At 36.7% G+C, this 20,138-nt stretch overlaps 1 protein-coding gene across 2 annotated transcripts in view; it reads left to right on the top strand.

The window, feature by feature from the left end:
- Positions 1–1,654: 1,654 nt before the first annotated feature.
- LOC131426145 (synaptotagmin-14) overlaps positions 1,655–20,138 on the top strand; it is a 38,867-nt gene continuing 20,383 nt past the window's right edge. For both annotated transcript variants that reach the window (XM_058588607.1, XM_058588608.1), the window contains exons 1-2: positions 1,655–2,920; positions 13,390–13,551. In XM_058588607.1, the coding sequence (XP_058444590.1) occupies positions 2,884–2,920; positions 13,390–13,551 (199 nt within the window). In that variant the 5' untranslated portion in view covers positions 1,655–2,883. The remainder of the gene's footprint in view (positions 2,921–13,389; positions 13,552–20,138) is intronic.

Below are 20,138 nucleotides of genomic sequence, written 5' to 3' on the forward strand. Positions count from 1 at the left end.
TCCGGCGAATCAACAGAAATTTGTAGGCTACACTTCAATTATACACGTGATTTATATATTGCAAGAGGAAGACATTACCACATTACTAGGTGGATTTAGCACAGGAATGATCAACATATTATTTCTTTCAATTAATAAATTGAAGTTTCATTTCTATTTCGTTCCTAATATTCATATTTCATACCCAAGCAACCAGAAGTTCTACAATTACTTAAAAAATCCACTTTCTTACTATTTAAGAGTATGCGTGGTACTTTTGGCAACTTGGAAGTACAGAACAAGTTCCGTGTTAACTTTCTCGCTGCATAGAAGCTGAACAATGTATTCTAGAAGCAGTATAGAAGTTCGTTCGGTTGCGTCGCATGAACTTCCAACTGTGGATAATTACTTAAAAAATGGACTACTTAGAATGCTATTGAGAAACTTTGAAAGCTGCATAAGCCAAATCAGTCCCTTTTATCTGAACTTTTGGTTAGTAGGGATACATTTAATCAGAAAACACAAAGTACGCTTGTTTTGTTTTTCGTTTGCTAGACCAAAATTTTGATTCAAGTCAAACATAGATCATTGTTGATGTTGAAGAGAGAAATTGGTTCAAAACCATCATATTCTACACTCTTAGAAAAAATGAAATTTACGCTTGACGTAATTTCAAATGTGCCGTTATTGCTTCGATGATGACACAATATTACATCCACTAACATGTAAATATAAATTTGGCGTCTGTAAGCGATGTAAGCTACAGTTAAATTGACTGTGAAATTAATTATATGACTTATCTTTACATGCTTTGTATTGTAAATGTAAGTGAATTGCGACGCTCCTTTTATGTGCTCCTATGAAGGTGTAACATTTTCTAAGTGTGTACGAAGCAAAAAAATATGAAATTTACAGCTGACAGAAATTCACATATGACTCAATTCATAAGAACGTAATTCGTAATATAACTTAATTTTGCAAGAATAATTCAAATATGTGTCAAACATACCCAGCTTTTCAAGCAGGAGTGTAAATTTACATTTTCAGCACTATATTGGAATGCAATAAATATGTGTTACATCAGCTATATAAATGAGTTAGTTTTGACGCTTGAATATGTCGGGCACAGAAGAAGTAAATGTACACGATTTTTTTTAGCTTAAAATGAACGTAAACCAATTTTAAAAATCTACTAACTATTTGGTGTTTTTAAACAAGCTTCAGTTTGTCTGCCTGTGGAAGACGATGTGGGTCTTAGTTTTAAATGTCAACCTTGTCCAAAAATAGTGTTACTTATGAACGAAAATCACTCAAAAAGCAAATCATTCCGTTCAACCGTTGAAATAAAAAAAAGTTTAATCAAGTAGTCATGAAAATTTTTACCCTTACTATCTCTATTTGCCTCTTGGGTTTTCCAATGACAGAAGAGAAAGACAATCTAGACGAAAGAAAAAATCTACACACTAATTCGCGTGTAGCGAAATAGAGCGAAAGCTCTCTCATTTGAGTTTTTCCAAAACACAACAAGTTCTCTTGAATCTCCTCTCACTTTCCTAGCGGAAGCTTTTTCTGTCAGCCTATGCTATTGGGGTGGTCGTGTGGTAGCTCTCCGGGAGCGATTAACCATTCCATTGGTAACCAGGCATCAGGAAGCCATCGGAGAGCCACCGGAGCTTTGTCAGTTCGGTTAGTTCCAAAAGTCCTTTTCTCAAAGTAACATCATCCCAGAAGTAGCAACGTAGCTAGCAGTTTGCAAACCGTGAACCCTTCATGGGGCCACATTGCTCCGGTTGGCACAACAATTGAAATTGAATTGCAACATTTGCAGAATAAGGAAAAAAAGGAGTTAAATACGCAGTGCTCGGGAGAGTAGGGCGTTTGGTTTTGTTTTTGGATTTGGAAAGATTTGTAGTTTGGAAGCTGTAGAAGTCGCTGGAGAATCAGTGACGTATTTTGTGGTCAATTTTGGTTTTGTAAAACCACCCAGAAGTGTCCCGAAAAAGCGATAACTACGAACTAGTTGAGTTGAAATGAAAGTCTGGTAAAGAGTTTTTTTTTCTTGGACTGACCTCTCCGAACAATCAGGATGTGATTGAATCGATTAAGGACAAATGCGACATACTTGGATTCTCTTTGAGGAACGTAAACCCGATTAGACAGAGAGACACGGGGATCCAATCGTTCCGTTGTGGTGCTGCTGATTTCGAAAGGTCTTTTGTTTTACGGATTAGATCAAGTGTCAAAGATCTTTGCTTGGGGAAGTAGATAGGAAAAATTGATCGGTCAGTGACAGTGGAAAAATTGAATGAAAATTTTCCTGGTTTGCATTGGTGTGTGAGTGTATGAAAACGGGAGAGGAAAAGTGCGTAGCTCATGTCAGTTTTCGATGTGTTGGTGGCTACCATGACCGGAGGCACGGCCGTGTAGCTTCAGTTCACAAGAGAAGAAAACCGTGTGTTTGTTTTCGAATCCTCCTGACAGGACTGAATCATCGTTTTTTTTCTGTGGCCCGGGAGAGGGAGAGGCACGAAACGTCCTACTCAGACAGAGCAAGTGACTGACAAAGCACATTCCAGTCAGTTAAAACACGTGTGTATAGCCGCGTCTGAACCATTTCAGACTTGTCGATCGATACAACTAGTTTTATCAACAAAACTGAAGAAAAAAAAAGAATAATACCAACCAACCAACCAACCAACCACCACCCACGGTCATAAACTTCTAGTGCGATAGAATCACAAATTGGGTCCGGCTGTTGCGACGGGTCGTATTGGATTGCATGTTTGAATTCTTAATGCAATTTACCTTGAGTGACATTCCACAATTGGGAGTACTGACTAGGACCGACTGCCGCTATCAACGAGCTGGGGTGAAGGCTAGCCGCCATCTGGAAGCAGTAGAAACATGATCCTGATAGCTGGTGTCGATAATTACCTAAACGGTGAGTATCGGTATATGTGTTGAATGTGTCATTCGATGCCGTTTTGCTGCCTTTTGAACGGGGAAAAATGACTCACACACAGTGCAAGAAATGTGAAACACGGTATCATTTGTTCGCCGTAGTGACGATGTTTGTTCCTTAGCGTTTCGAGATATCCCGCAGTGCCTTTTCTGTCAGACTAATTGGTGCTAGTGATTCTCGTGGGGCGGTATCCTGGGGCCGTGGAGTTTTTGACATTTGGGCAGTCTAACAGTGTTTCTTGAACTCCATCAGTCAGTGACCAAAACTCCTTGGTTTTTTCTGTATGTGGTCCAGCAAAAAAAATGCGTGTCAAGTTCGGTAACATTTGAAATATTTACGCACTTAATAATACACTAAGGCTGTGAACCATTTCGCGGTTAATTTGAACTTTTGGTTAAAATCAAACACTTGAGTGGTTATTTTGTGACGAGTAGTTAAATTTAACTAAAACTGCGGCCCATTTCAAGGTTTGACGGATGGAAAGTTATTTGGGTTCATTTTGCACTGGAAATAATTTTGACTGAATTGATATTGGAATTTATTTGCAAGATTTTTTTCAGTGCCGGAAAATAACCATCGATCTGTCAAAAATAACTATTTTTGACACGAAATGGTTCACAGCCTACGTTTTCATTTGCATGGTTTTCGCATAAAAAAAACTACTCTTTCATTTTAAAGAGATGAAAATCTTAAAAAACAATGAAACAGGCCAATAGTTTGAAAGTTAACAAAAAAATTTTAATTTAACAATGACTATTGACACAATGCCGCTCAAATGTAATGTAGAGGCGCTGCTTGTTCAGAGACGATACTTTAAGCAAGAGCTGTCAAATCGGTAGGAAAATTTTAAAATTATTTCACCTATTTAACGGTTTCTTATAAAACGGGCGAATTCATTTGAAAAATCATAGTAGAAGTGGCAGAAAAAGGTTTTACTCTGAGGTGGTAATGTTGATCCTAATTCATTGTGCGAAATCTACCGTTTATTCAGAATGGAGTATTAAACTTGGTTTGATAAAATTTTTCAAAGGCTAGGAAATAACAAATAAAGTATCCAAAATAAATAGTACTCGATCGCTATACATTCTCGTCACATCAACATTACACTGGTTTCTGTTTGAAAATGTTGATCCGAAGAAACCTAACCTTACCCAATTTCACACATTTCTAGAGATTTTCCCTGTTTAATCGTAGTTTACACTAAAAAAAGTAGTAGTAATCACTTTGAAATCGATTTTCTTCTACTTCGAGTTTACTTTTATTGCTGATATCCATTTGTACTATTGAATAAACGAAAAAATCGTTGCAAATCACTTCTGCCCAAATGAAAATTTTCGGAAGACCTCTCCTTTTCGTGGTCTTATTTTTCATTGGCAGGTGTCGCTACCGGTAATTCAGTTTCACGGCAATGTGTCAACTGACTGTATGCGGTTTGCGACGTTAGCAGTGCAGCCTGTTTCTTATTAATATTAATGTAACGCATGTAATGCTTCGTAACGTCTATAACTTACAAAAAAGTAACGTACACACTTAAATTTTTTAGCTGAGTCTCGGCAAAAAAATGCCGAGATTCGCACAGCCGAGTAATCAGCAATCATCTCGGCAAAAATAAAATTACTGAGCGTCTCGGCACCCTCAAATTTGACAAACGTCAAATATTGCCGAAATCGTCAGCATAAGATTTACTGTTGGCTCAGTGAAACGTTCACTGAATATTCGGTAATCCAATAAAACGAAAAAATGAAAAAATAAATTACCGAATCATCAGTAATTAAAAATTTAGTCAATTAATTATGTTTGTAATTTCTCAACATTATGAACACGCCATTCAGGATCAGAAATTCATTTTATTAACACTTAAAGGAGGCTTACAAATTTGTTGCCAGTAGTGCTTAAAGCCTCTACCTGAAAACATGTAGCATAAAAAAAACGGCGTTTCCAGATGCGACCACCTTGAGTCGAGCTGGAAATATGAAAATAAAAATATACATTGATTTTTGGCTTACATAAATGTTCAATATTTAATGATGCATATACGGTATTGTTCAATAAAAAACTTACTTTGATCTATTGAATTATTCCATGCATTGGGTTATTTTTCGCATATCACCTAAAGTTTTGTCTCGAGGACGCGTTTAGCTCCGTGTTGGGTGTTTTTCCCTTATAATCGCGAGTGCTCTGATAAAGTCGCTTTTTATAAAGCGAAACATGTCACTATATTTATTCAATATTTTTACTTGCAAGTGGTTCCACGCTTCTTCGAAGATTATCCATTTTTTAACTCGAGAATTTCATCAGAAAATAATCGCACAATGCGAAGCGAAAATGTAACGCGGCAATAAATGACAGCTGTCGTGCTGAATCTCGGCAACAGCTAACGCATATTCCGAAATCTCGGCAAACTTCTCTGCTGATGTCGGTATATCTGTTGTTTACTGATAAATTCAGCAAGCAATTATGCCAAATTTCGGCAAAGTGAAGCATTTTACCGAAATATCAGTGAATGCATTTAACGAAGTTCAGAAACATGCATATTGATTACTGAGCAATCAACAAATTTAGGTGTTCCTGATCAGTTTCGGTATTTTATTATGCCGAGCTCAAGAAATGGTTTTAAGTGTGTATGTAACGCTTCGTAACGCCTGACTAACAAAAAAGTAACGTATGTAACACTTCGTAACTCTTATACCTCATAAAAAAAGTAACGCATGTAACGCTTCGTAACGCCTGACTCACAAAAAAGTAACGTATGTAACGCTTCGTAATGCCTATGACTCACAAAAAAGTAACACATGTAACGCTTCGTAACGCTTATAACTCATGAAAAAGTAACGCATATAAAGCTTCGTAACGCCTAACTCACAAAAAAGTTACGCATGTTACGCTTTGTAACGCCTATAACTTACTAAAAAGTAACGCTTGTAAAGCTTCGTAACGTCTACGACTCATGAAAAAGTAATGCATCTAAAGCTTCGTAACGCCTGACTGACAAAAAAAGTAACGCATATAACATTTCGTAACGCCTATAACTTACTAAAAGGTAACGCATCATAACTCGTTTACCGTGTTCAACACTTTCTAGTTCCTTTATATTATCGTAACGCTTCCCATCTCACAATAACATCTAGTGAAACGCTTCGTAACATAAATGACTTGGTCAAATGGAATATTTTTCCATAATACCTTCACTCATGCGATGACTCAGATAGCTTAAAAAAACTAAACTCCAAGAAAATGTCCACTTTTTCTTTTGCCAAATAATAGAAAAAATAACACATGTAACGCTTCGTAACATCCCTAGCTTACTAAAAAGTAAAACGCATAGTAACTGATTTAACGCTAAAAAAATCCTTTTGATATCCTTATGTTGCACTTTTCATTAAGCATAATTGAAACCACAAAACTTCTATGATTGACGTTGATTCATGTTTTTAAAACCGGATCTAGAAACGTTTTCTTGCATTCTTTATTTCGATAAGAATATTCCGAGAATGAAAACGCACTGAACTGCAAGAAGTAGTTTTTTCACTCAAATGTTTAAAAACTCAACGCTTACTCTAATGTATGAATAAATGCGAGAGAACTCATGGCAACGAGTTTATTTTACTCAAATCCATACTCAAATTTTGACATATTGTTTCAGTTTATGAATTTGAGTTATCGCAACTCAAACCATAAGTTTTGTTCGAAGAGCGTGAAGGCGCGGGGTTGATTTGAGTTCTGCGTTTGAAAGCCAATTGGCACATTGCCGCAAAACTCAATTACCGGTAGAGACATCTACGTTTGAAAAATGAAAGTAAGAAAAGAATGATTCTTCTGAATTTCTTATATCCGTTGTATAGATTTTCTCGTTTACTCAATAGTACAAATAGATATAAAGAGTTTTCGGACTATCCTTTTATGAACAGAAAGTGTAATGTTGACATCTCGAGTACTAGAAAGCTTCGATCGAGTACCTTCCATTTTGGATACTTTACTTGTTATTCCCGATTATTTTAAAATTAGCATTGACGTTTCATAGAATGTTAATTTAGTTACGATCTTCAATCCCTGTCGTAAATAACACGACAACGTCGTGACGTATGATATATTTTAAGTATAGTAATTGTCATCATCGAGAAACTCGTAGATTTGAAGAACTAGTCTTTGAAGCCATCGGATTTCCCAATCATTTCAACTCATCCTCATATCAAACAATTCAGTATTTTATACCACTTTGAGTGATATAGCTCCAGCAGTATTGGGATCTACATCGATGAAATGAGCTGCTTCAGCAGTGCACATAGCAATACCTTTTCTAATTTGACCCGCATTCATCTCTCAAGACTAACGTTGCCAGGTTGCCAGATTTATCTGGCAAATGCCAGATTTTTCTCGCTTCGCCAGACACTCTAACTAACCAGATCTTTTGCCAGATTTTACAAATTTTGCCAGATTTTACAAATTTTACCAGTTTTTGTCATGTCTGACCAGTTACGCTTTTGGCCTCTAGACGACAGGCCTACTATTTTGCTCACGTAAAATGAAACCCGGTCAAAATTACCTGGTATATAGTAGACCCAAACAAATCCAGATAAATTTTTGAGTTAGAGGCAGATTTTTGAAAAAAAAATGACCTGGCAACGCTGCTCTGGACTCTTCCTCTTCAATGTTGTCTCTAACATCTAACATAGATCTTCATCGAATACCAACGTTTTCTACCGACTGTTTTAATTTTAACTTGTTATGCAATTTATCAATGACAACTAGACCCTTTTCGTTACTGCAAGCTGATTTTTAGAAACGATTCAGACGGTCCGTCACTTTCCGTCACAGTCAACTTCCGTCACTGTCAAAATTATTTACATGCATTCTTTTGGAGACATTCCCACATAACGTCACCGTCACGGAACATCTTGACGGACGGAACGTGTGAACGTTCCGGTAAAGATAGTATTAAACTAATTTTAATGGAAGCTGACGTTCCGGTGCCGGTGACGGAAGGATACGGACTGACTGAATCGTACATTAGTTTTCAGTTTCAATTGACAACAATAACATTTTGACAAACAAACCGACACAATATCGAATCCAATGAGGATTTCTCCAGACCACGAAGCAATCACCTTCATCAATGTCATTCGATATCATTAAAAGTCGCGGCCTTTTTGAAATCGGTATATTTGAAACGTTCTGAATACTATGAAAATCATCATTATAATTTAAGCAGTATGGATTACTCATATTTACACAAATGTAACATATTAGTAGCGAAGGATCCGCAATAGTTCCTCCGATTCTGAACATTAATATAATTATATTTAAAAGTTTGACAAAAGCAGCCTCTCTATATAAATAATCAACAATAATATGTAGTTATTGTACTTACTGAATCGTATTCTCACGGCTTTGTGACTACTTCCAAAATTTCCATTTTTTCAGTTGATCATCGTCAAAAGTTACTGCGTTAGTGAAGCGTAAATGACAGTTGTCTTGCCGAATTTCGGCAAAAGTTACACATTTTTCAAATTCTAGCTGATTCCGACAAAATCGTTTTTCGCTGACGAGCTCAGAAAAACATTATGCCAAATCTCGGCCAAAAGATGCACTTTACCGAAAAACTAGAAAATCCACTTAACTGATCTAGGAGAACAGTATATTGATTACTGAGCAAATCAGCAAAATTTTGTGATGTCAATCTGCGTCGAGTAAGATCATTTCTTAGTTCGCGTAAAAACCAATTCGATAGTCCCACGACAAAAGGACCTAACAGCAAATGAGAGCCTCTCTTTGTTTACTTTCTCTTTTGATTATTACGAAGACATTATTGCAAATTCTCTGAAGTTTCCAATATAAATCGAAAGCTTGTAGTTTTACTTTGAAAGTTTTGCGAAAAGTTTAGCGTCAAATATAAAATCTGTTCGATAAATCGTAAAAGAAAAAGTAAACAAAGAGAAACTGTCATTTGCAGTTAGGCCCTTTTGTCGTGGGACGGTCGAATTAAGTTTTTTACCGTCACTGTAGATCTTAATTCATTTGACAATCCATGGAAATAGTACTGCTGAAGTACGTTTTACAATATGTCACGAGTTGACCCGTGAATAATAAAGTTCATGTTTGACAGCTGACGAAAAATATATGAAATAGAATGCTAGTTTTACTCTTCATAGTTTTTAGCATTTTATAGTTTTTGATATCCACAGAATCGAAAATTCTGTTTGATTTTAAAGCAATTATTCGTATTAATTTAACTCGACTTCATTTCTTTTAAAAGATTCGTCCTTCTTGGAAATGTTTCTTGCCTGTTTAAATTATTTTCTACTTGCCACAGTTCTACAGTAATACTTGTCAAACTAGACGGGTCGCTGTCAATTAAATAAACAACCAAACTAGGCAACTATCAGCACGTGAACGAAATGTCATATCTGCATGTGCCGCTTGCCTTTCCTCAAAGTGTAAACAAATCAAATTTATCGTCACGATGTATCACATTTTCACGGCGAAATGGTTTCTATTTCTATAGATTGAAACTTCTGCCGCACCCTTGCTTCCCCTTCTGATGGTAATTCTAGTTCCTGCCACGGTGGCATGTTGGTGTTATAGTTTTGCATACGTGCGTCAATTCGGTGACATTTCACTTCTCAATCGATGGCAAGGATTTAATCGATATGAAACACTTGATCAACCGACAAGCGTGGCTGGCGTTTGTCGCAGTAGGCGGCTTGGAAGTGGGTCAATTTATAATGCTGTTTGCTATGTTTGTAGCAGAGAGACTGGAATCGAATTTTTAGTTATCCCTATACCATTCCGAATCGAGTTGAGGGATAAGTGAAAACATACTGTTCTGCATCGCAAATTCAAACTATCAGAATTATTTATTTATTTGGACAATACTATTAATATCCTAGGGGGCTTGAAATGTTTTAAGTATACTCTTGAACGCATTAAGGGGCTGTCCATAAAAGACGTCACGCTTTTTTTGACGATTTTTGACTCCCCATCCCCCCTTTATCACAAATTGTCACAGAAGCAAAGACCCCCCACCCCCCTATGTCACATGTCACGAATTCAAAATAAATAAAATTCATCTCAATACAGACTCAATATGTACGACAAACTATACAAATATGAGGGAAAAATCGATTTATTACATGCTGTCATTAGATTAAAAAATATCCCTAAAACTACAAAATCATCGGAATTATTTTATTAATATCAATTATATAAATTAACAAAAGTATTTGGTTGGAATTGATGAAAAATTCAAATCATCTTTTTTATTCCTCCCAGGGGTACACAGATATATTACTGTTTTAGGTAAAAAATAATATTTCCTTAGTGTAGCATACAGGGCTGAGAAAATAAAGACCAAAACCTTATCAAAACGAGATCACTGCCGAAGAATCTTTTCATGATCAGTTGATCAGTGAATTTTAAATCACATCGATCAATATCGGTACTGATCTTCCGTCACACAATGGGTAGTGATTTTGAGCTAAAATGACTCTTGATTTATGTAAATTCAATCATTTGATGATTCGATAAGCTTTGATGTTGGTGGAGGAAAATCACATATGATCAAGATAAGATATGACATGATCTACGTCTGAAATCGTTGATCTCCCACCCTTTTTCAAATGGAGTACAATTGAACAAACTGCATTAGAATCAGATAAGAGAAATTCTTATGATATACTATTATCAATGCTAGAAAATCAAATTACTGAAAATATTGTCGGTGCATAACTTAAGTTAAACCGTTTGAAGGCATTTTTTTCTTTTTTACTCATATTAGGCAAAATTTATTAATTTCGCTAATTTACTCGCTCCTCCGTGTACTGATCACAACAGAAATGATTTCCTGCATCACTCATTTCCGAATTTACAAGAAGAAGCTTTTACATCAACAAATACATGTTTTCCTATAGAATGTAAACGTTTATTGTGGACATTTAGGGCAAAGCAGTAATATAATTAGGTATTTCAAAAATGCACTCATTGAAGATATTGGACGTCACATTCCAAAAACCTCCCCCCTTCCCCCTGTCACAAAAGGTCACGTTTTATGAAACACCCCCCTCCCCCTTGCGGAGTGACGTCTTTTATGGACAGCCCCTTAAAGGAAAAAAAATCGATTCCACTTAACGCATATTGCATATTGAAAATAACGCATATTGAAAATAGATCCATTTTTTTAATCTTGTATAAATAGTCCCGGTTTTTGCGTTAGACTTGTTCAGGAGTGTTCCAATTCTAGATGCATAATTTACGTCAGTTTTAAAATTTAAATCTGGAAATTATAACAAAATAAACTGGCAGCCCCAGCTGCGTATAACAGTTTTAAATTTGACAGTAGAACTGTTCGAATGAATAAAACTGAAACGGCTTTCTGAGGGCATATTCAGTAGTGTTTTTGTTCTAGATGCATAATTTATGCCAGTTACAAAATTTAAATCTGGATTTTAAAACAAGAAAAGCTGGCAGCCCCAGCAGTGTTTTACTCGTGTTTCAAATATACAAAAAATAGAACGGCATCGTAGACCAGTTTTAAATTTGACAGTAGAACTGGTCGAATAAATAAAACTAAAACGGATTGCTGGAGATACGTTTGTTTCAGTTTCATTTACATTATAGACCACCCATATGAATCTTGCAGCTGCTGAATTTGCTCTGAGGATACGTTTGTTTCAGTTTCAGTTATATGATAGACCACCCATATGAATCTGGCAGCTGCTGAAATTGCTCTAAGGGCATATTCAGAGTATGTTCAGGAGTGTTCCAATTCTAGATGCATCATTTATGTCAGTTTTAAAATTTAAATCCGGAAATTATAACAAAAGAAACTGGCAGCCCCAGAAGCGTTTTACTCGTGTTTCGAATATAGAAAGGATAGTTTTAAATTAGACAGTAGAACTGTTCGAATAAATAAAACTAGAACGGTTTGCTGGAGATACGTTTGTTCTATTATAGATCTTCCATATAAAACTTCCAGCTGTTGAATTTGTTCTAAATATTTAAAACACAAGAAAAAACATTTTTTACACCAGTTTTTCTTGTTATGATATTTAGATTTAAATTTTAAAACTAACATAACTTAGAGCAAATTCAGCAGCTAGAAGTGGAAGATCTAAAAAAGAACTGAAACTGGAACAAACGAATCCCCAGCAAGCCGTTTTTGTTTTATTTATTCGAACAGTTCTACTGTCAAATTAAAAACTGTTATACGCTGCCGTTCAAATTTTCTATATTTGTAAGGGCATATTCAGTAGTGTAGTAGTTCTAGATGCATAATTTATGTCAGTTTTAAAATTTATATCTAGAAATTATAACAAAATAAACTGGCAGCCCCAACAGCGTTTTATCTGTGTTTCAAATATAGAAAAAATAGAACGGCAATGTATACCAGTTTTAAATTTGACAGTAGAACTGGTCGAATAAATAAAACTAAAACGGTTTGCTGGGGATGCGTTTGTTTCAGATCCATTTACATTATAAACCACTCATATGATTCTTGCAGCTGCTGAATTTGCTCTAATACAGATAAACGCTGCTGGGACTGTCAGTTTATTTTGTTATAATTTCTAGATTTAAATTTTATCTAGAACTAGAATACTTCTGAACATGCCCTAACAATTTATCTCATGCTAAAATCGGAGCTGAAAATTATCATTGTTTAAAATAGAATCTGGGTACTTCAAAATAAAGCAGAGGTAGCAAACACAGACGTTGTAAATAAATTATGAAGTGGAAATTTGTTTTACCTTGTATTTTGACAGTTAAAATTGGAACCATCATCCTCGCACACGTAAGCCTCTATCCGTGAAACACAACGTTAAATCACTCATAGTTCATTTAGGGGTTAGCCACTCATAGTTATTATCATGTCTCGATAATTTGACAACAAGAAAGTACACGGAAAAAAATTTGAATTTCAGATTTCGAAAATTTCAGAGCTACTGAGCTACTACCTGTTTCCGGAGGGAACACTGAACATCTATCAAATTTGTAAATGCGACGAAAGTTAAATTTAACACTTAGTTTTATCGATTCCGCATGAAACCGAAACTAGCTCACTTTCGATAGCAACTGCTATCAAATTCTGCTTCAAGCGAAACTTTCATTGCAAATTAATCGCTAGAATTCACGTAGCATAACTATTAAAGCATTGTAGCGAACAGATGGCGTTCGCAATAAACTGTTTACCTACGAGCAAGTTCACACAGGTTTTGTTCCAACCCAAATATCTGTCATTTGTGGTGTAACCAAGCCACTCCTACACTGATATAGTCCGACACACCTATGTTTTATGGCAAAGTCAAATAAATATAAACTATTCGCCAAACAAATGTCATAAGCCCAAATGTATAGTCTCGAAACACCAGAGCAATTAGTCATCTGTTTTGTTCGTTTATAGCTTTACTAAGTATTACATTAATTTTCCTCTTTTCTTCTTTTGTGCAATGCCGCAGTTTCCATGGAGACCACAACGTTTCTCGGAGCAGCCTTCGGTTTCGTCGCCCTGCTGCTGGTCCTGTTTCTGTACATCAATAGGAAGTGGTGTTTCGCAACCCCCGGAAGCTTTTCCTGCTGTGATGAAAATGCGCTGTCGGCGAAAGCGGTGCATACAATTCGTAAGTATCTCGTACAAAACATTAGGCTGGCTTTTAAGACACTGTCATATCCGGCGCCACTGCCATCAAACCATAAGCTCTTTTTGGAACATGAAACTATTCCGATATTAATTGATTTTCTTCTCCCCTGATGCACGACCAGACGATCTCCGCATTCCGCTGTGATTCGGGGTTATGTTACATGCGCAATTGTATATCACACACTCTACCGCAAGCTGAGCAGGATGTCTCCAATAGAGCTGTATCCTGAGCTGGTTGTGATGCAATATATTCACGCATGGGTGTCAATTTCCGTAAGAGTCGGTTCCGCATATGCGAGTGCGGATGCTTATTTTTTACGATCTGTCACTACGGGTTTGATTACGAACGTCTAACGATGACGGGAACTGAATGCTATCCTTTTAGAATCGAGTTGCAAACAAAGACTATTCAACTCGGAATTGGAAAATGGTTTTGAATAAGAGAGTTGATTGAAATTAAATGCTTTGTTCATGAGCTACAATTAATTTTCATTTGATTTCGTTCTAACACAAACTGCTTTAAGCTTACCGTGTACGCCCAAATGAGCATTTTAGAATGAATTCCGAATAGAAATCGAATTCTGAAACTCTACTCTAAAGCTGAATCCTTGGACCTGGAGTCGGGAGCTGGAGGGTTTTGTAACTGGATTCTGAAGATCCACAATTCATATTCAGAATTAAGATTCAGAATTTCGAACCTAGAGAGTTTTTTCCGGTTCCAGAATCCCCGTCTATAATTGACTTTTCAGAAAAATAATTCCAGCTTCAGCATTTTGTTCTGGATTTAGGAACTGAATTCCGTACTTGAATTGTGGAACTGAATTCAGAACCTGGATTCTAGAACTGATTTCTGGTCCTGGGCTGTGGAACTGGATTTGGGAACAAAATATTGGCACTAAGTGGAACTGGATTTGGAACTGAATTCTGAACATGAATTCCGGACCCTGGCTCTGTCATTATCTTTCTACTTTTTTTTTACTGGGTTGGTATAAAAGGCTAGCTTCCGGTTGGTTCAGGTCCAAAGCTAAGTTCTAGTTCCAGTTTCAAGAATTGAGTTCAGTAGTTAATCAATTGCGGGACGTTCGTAAAGCCAGTTTCGCTTAAAAAAAGTTTGCATTGGAGCAAAATAGAATGGATAGAATAGAATGGAAAGTGGACAACGACGGGGAACATTATACTAAATCAGCCCTTCTAATGACACCAAATGTTATCTAAAGAACTAAAGGTTACCTCTGCAAATCGGAGATAGAAATCATCAATTTAGTGCAAATTTAGAATAATTTGATCAGCTTTGTGGGGTTTTAGCAGTGCGATACTCGCACCAAACGAGTGCAAATAAAGCCACAGCGTTTGACTGTTTCGTGTTCGAGAGAAATGCTCCGAACAGAGTTCAATATCATAGATCATTCCACAATTTGACACTTCTGAATGCCAGAAATGAATCCCGTTCAGCATTTTGATGGTTTCTCAAATTGAAATGCAAATCCGAAATGAAATAATCGACATCAAAATTCTATATGCTGCTATACAGGGTCCGCCATGTAACTTTTTTTTAACGTGCAATAAAACACAAACGGTTCATCCGATTTCAAAATTTTATTTTTTCATATTAAAGTACAATCCTTCCGGTTAAATGTGGAATATAATTTCATTCAAACGGCGGCCTCGGCTGGCCTTGCAGTACGCCATACGGCCGGTCCAGTTTTTTAGTACATTTTCGATTGTATGCAGCTTTATTTCAGCTATGGCTGCACGAATGTTGTCCTCCAAGGCTTGAATTGTCTCTGGCTTGTCCTCATAAAACTTATCTTTGACATCCCCCCAAAGATAATAGTCTAACGGCGTCAAATCACAGCTCCGAGGCGGCCAAACGACACCCGAATTTCGACTGACAATTCGATCTTCGAAGACTGTGCGCAGAAGATCGATCGTAGCAATGGCTGTGTGGCACGGAGCGCTGTCTTGTTGGAACCAAATGGTGTTCAAGTCTTCCTCTTCAAGTAACGGGAAGAACTAATCACTAATCATGGCGCGATAGCGCTCGCCATTAACCATGGCGGCGGCTCCTGCCTCATTTTCGAAGAAAAATGACCCAATGATGCCGCCAGACCAAAATCCGCACCAAACCGTCACTCTCTGAGAATGCATCGGCTTCTCCATGATAACGTGCGGGTTTTACGTCCCCCAGATGCGACAATTTTGCTTATTAACATACCCGCCGAGATGAAAACGTGCCTCATTCGAGAAGATGATTTTTTGGCAAAAATCAGCGTGATCGCAAGCCCAGTTGGCACTATTTTCATGCGTTCCTCAAGGGTATACACTACAATTTTCGTTCAGCGAAAGGATAAAACTAAGTTTTTGTCAAATCAGAAGTGAATTAAGGTTACCAATGTCGAAATAACCGCTAGTTCAAAAAAAAGTTAGATGGCGGACCCTGATTTGTGGCCGTTGGGACCGCCCATTTGTGGAAAAGCTACAAACAAAATTACGTAAAAAGGAAGCTTTTAACCAAAATTGGTTCAGTATGGAATCAATCGGCACGGTGAGCAGTTTTGCTGCGAGATGTTCACAGATATTCGCTCATCTTGCATTGAAAAGAGAACAACGACGGGGATAGTTATACAAAATCATCTCTTCTACAGACTCCAAATGTTATCTGAAGAACTGAGCTAAAGAATTTCTTATCTACTGAAATATGCAAATCGGAAGTGGATGTAATTAGTTTAGTGAAGGTTTACAGTCTGTTAGATTCTGATTACTTTTTTTTTACTCGGCTCTTTTTGACGTGAATGCGTCTTACTCCAGCATTGGGGGCCTATTCAAATTTTATCATATTGTTTAGGGAGAAGTTTTTGATCTTGTTCTATTTAAAGTATGAACATATTTTTTTCTCTAAGTCATCGAAGATATGATAAACAATTTGGAATATAATTTTCAAGAGTATGACATAACTACAAATAACTCGAAATTAAAATTCTCTAATATGTTTGATAAGTAAAGAAGATAACAATTTGATGCTACATTCATTGCGTAGTTGACTTGATCTGCTCAGACCAGAATCCAGGTCCTGAATCCAATTCGAGCGTTCAGTTCTAAAATTTAGTCTTAGAATCCAAGACCAGATTTTATTCTGACTCTAAAATTCAATACAATTCGAGCTCTGGAACGGAAACCGAATCTCAGAACTTGATTCTAAGCCAGGATCTTGATTCTAGATCTGGATCCTGAAATTGGATTTGAATTTTGAAACAGAATTCTAAAACTGAATTCGGCTCCAAAATTCAGATTTAGATTTAGAATCAGAATTCTGAAACTGAGTTCTGAACCTGAAGTTGAGGAACCTTAGATTTAAAATTCAGGACCGGAATCCGGATCCAAAATTCAGTAGTAACTCCAGAATTCAGTTCTCAAACGCATTTCGGAATCCAGGTTCAAAATTCGGTTCCAGAATGCTGATCTAGAGTTTGGTTCCAAAATTAATTTCCACAATTCTAGAAATTTAACTGAATTCAGGATTCTGAAGATTTTTGAACTAAATTAAGATTAAGATTCAAAAACTGAATCTCGGAGCCGAATTCTAGATTGGAATTCGATAACTAAATTCTGGACCGGAATACTGCTGCAGACTAGCAGCCTGGTCCAGAGTTCGGTTTTTAGTCTCGAACAGAATCCTTGTCTCGAATTCAGTTCCAGAGCACAGATTCAGTCAGTGATCAGTTGAGCAATCCATATCTAGAATTAAATTCTAGAATTCTTTTTCAGAATTCAGTTCCCGAGTTCAGATTAAAAATTCAGTTCCAAAATAAAATATAAAAATTGAGTTTCAGAATTCAAGCATTCGGCTCCAAAATGCAGCTCCAGAATTCCAGGTCCAGAGAAACTTTAAAATCAAAGAAACTGAACCATCCATTTTATTTGTATTCACGTCATCCGGTTATGTATCAAACATTCGACTTCATTTGATACTCGTCAATCCTATCTATGCATACGAAACTAAAAACTAATCTTGAGGCGAAGTAAATGATTGCAAATGATGAATTACTTATCATATTTAGGCTGTGAACAATTTCGCGGTTAATTTTAACTTTTGGTTGAAATCTGACACTTATTTTTTATTCAATATTACAATATATTTTTAGGCACACTGTTTAAGCTCTAAGATGCCAAGGTTATTTTCTAATCTTAATTACCGACTAACACAAAACTAGAATAATATCATTAGAATATGTCATCTCAGATTCTCGAAAATCCAGCTCGGCAGTGGTCGATGAATTGAATATTGAAAGAGTCTTCCAGATGGCGTTTGTAAATATCTATGCTGGCCGTGTCGGTCCGCGGGAAACATCAAATTGATCGCACGAGTGTCAGATTTTAACCAAAATTTAAAATTAATCGCGAAATGGTTCACAGCCTTAGTAGTGAGAAAGTTATGCGTATGAAGATCAATAATAAAACTTCTGCACTAGCGAACATGATATGATACTTTTCGTCTCTTGAAATTCCTTTGTTTTCATCTCATTTTCCTGTTCTCAATACTCGTTCTCATATTTGTATATTCATATTGAGCAAATTTTACACATAGTTCAAATAAAATGTAATCACAGACTAACAGACAAGACATTCACATTAGATTCTTCAATCATTTTAACGGTCGTTTCGAATAATCCTTTAGTTGGGACAGTACACGCATATGTCATGATGTCGCCACGTTACCCTATCGAAAATATCCTGTCTGTCATGTAGACTGTGTTTATTTTTTTCATTTACCAACAGAGTTGCCATTCATACAGAATTACCTGTAATGTATTGATTTGTATACGTCCATGCGAATTTCATGCAGGATACAGATTTAATACATATTACCAAAACTATATACATAATTGTGCCTACTTCTCATTCTCCAACGCAATACAAAATCGAACCCGTTTTGTTACAATATTTACTTGTTTCTGGTCTGCCGCCACTTAATTTCGGGTGAAAATTACCAACACAACAAAAAATAATCTAGATGACCAACGTTCAGAAAAATAAATGGTTACGTTCCAACATCGCTAAAAAAGTTAAATATATTATCAACGTAATCCAATAATTTATTGTGACGATTCATTTTCAAATATTATGATGAAATCAGGCCTTCCTGCAAGCAGCTGATCGGTGTTGACAAACGAGGGGAAACTAACTAGTAAAAAAACTTACATAATACAAGGGGTGTACCGATAGTAAATAGTTCGCGCAGTACAATATAGGTGGAACTAGTGCATCACTAAAAATTATTTGTATAAGAATTTACTCATACTGTCATGTCTGTTAGTCTGTGCTTGTATGTCTGTTTTCTGTGTCTGAAAACAAATTGTCTTCTAAAAATCGACTAATTCATAAACTTATCAAAATTTCCAGATTTTTAAAACTTTCATGACATTTTTTTCCGCTCGTTTAAGAAGCAATTTACAATCTTAGGAGAACAGCCATTGTTGCAAAACGCAACAGCAGTTTTCTCCGCTGTCGTAGAGCAGAAACTCGAAACAAGAATATCTGTTTATTCAACATATTTTTCTAAGCATATTGAATTATCTAGCGGTAGCGGAGAAAACTGCTTTTGGGTTCTTCGACAATGGCTGTTTTCCTAAAATTGTAAGTAGAACCTTAACTGATTCCGTGCATCATAATTTTTAACGAACTAATGTAAAATAATGATCCCAACCATTTTGATAAATCAACAAACTAGTGAATACATCGTTAAAATACTGAAGAATGTAAAAAATATATGCAAACCGGAACTGCGAATCACATATGTCCCATCCCCATACGAAATGAGACAATTGTACATTTCTACCGTATGCCATGTGATAAACATCGGTCACTTTTAGAAACGCCTAAGATGACAGCGAATGCTACTGGGAAAAACTCAACTTTTCCGAAAATAGTAGAAAAAAAACAGCACAAAGCACATGCATTATATTCTCAAACGCAAAACGATACTTTTCCCTTTGTTATCCTCGGCGAGTGCCAGAGCTTTGTTTGGCATAACAAAAGTGCAAAAAAAAGCAAACAATGTGCGCCCGCTTGAGTACCTAATGTCAAGTCGCAAAAGTATCACGGGGGAAACTTGTATTGGTATGTCACGTTTACAAAACTTACCCTCGGCCACTATTAGTACCAGTGTGCACTGGGGACGTTTTTCTACACGTGAAAATGTAGTCGGATTTACACACGACATACCACGTACAGTAGGAGAAAAATTCAACATGGACGTCCGCACGTTCCGAACCGGGTCGGTCGTGTTTTCTTTCCGCATGGCCTACTGCCTTCAGCAGCAAAACTGCTATTCAAACAATTTACATAGCCATATTCGGCCAGCAGCAGAGTGAGACAGTCGAAAGGTCGTCGGAATTGTTTTCATGCCAACATCTTGCGGTATCAGTGCTATCAATGTTTGCACACCTGTGGGATCCTTGTGCTATCACTTGCAGCTGAACATGGCGGAAATTGACACGCCAGCCTGGACCCGAACGTGCTGTGTATTGCCACGAGCGGGTCAGATAGCAAAAAAGGGGGGTGGTGGCA

Source organism: Malaya genurostris, chromosome 1 (genome assembly GCF_030247185.1).
Source record: "Malaya genurostris strain Urasoe2022 chromosome 1, Malgen_1.1, whole genome shotgun sequence".
NCBI lineage: Eukaryota > Metazoa > Arthropoda > Insecta > Diptera > Culicidae > Malaya > Malaya genurostris.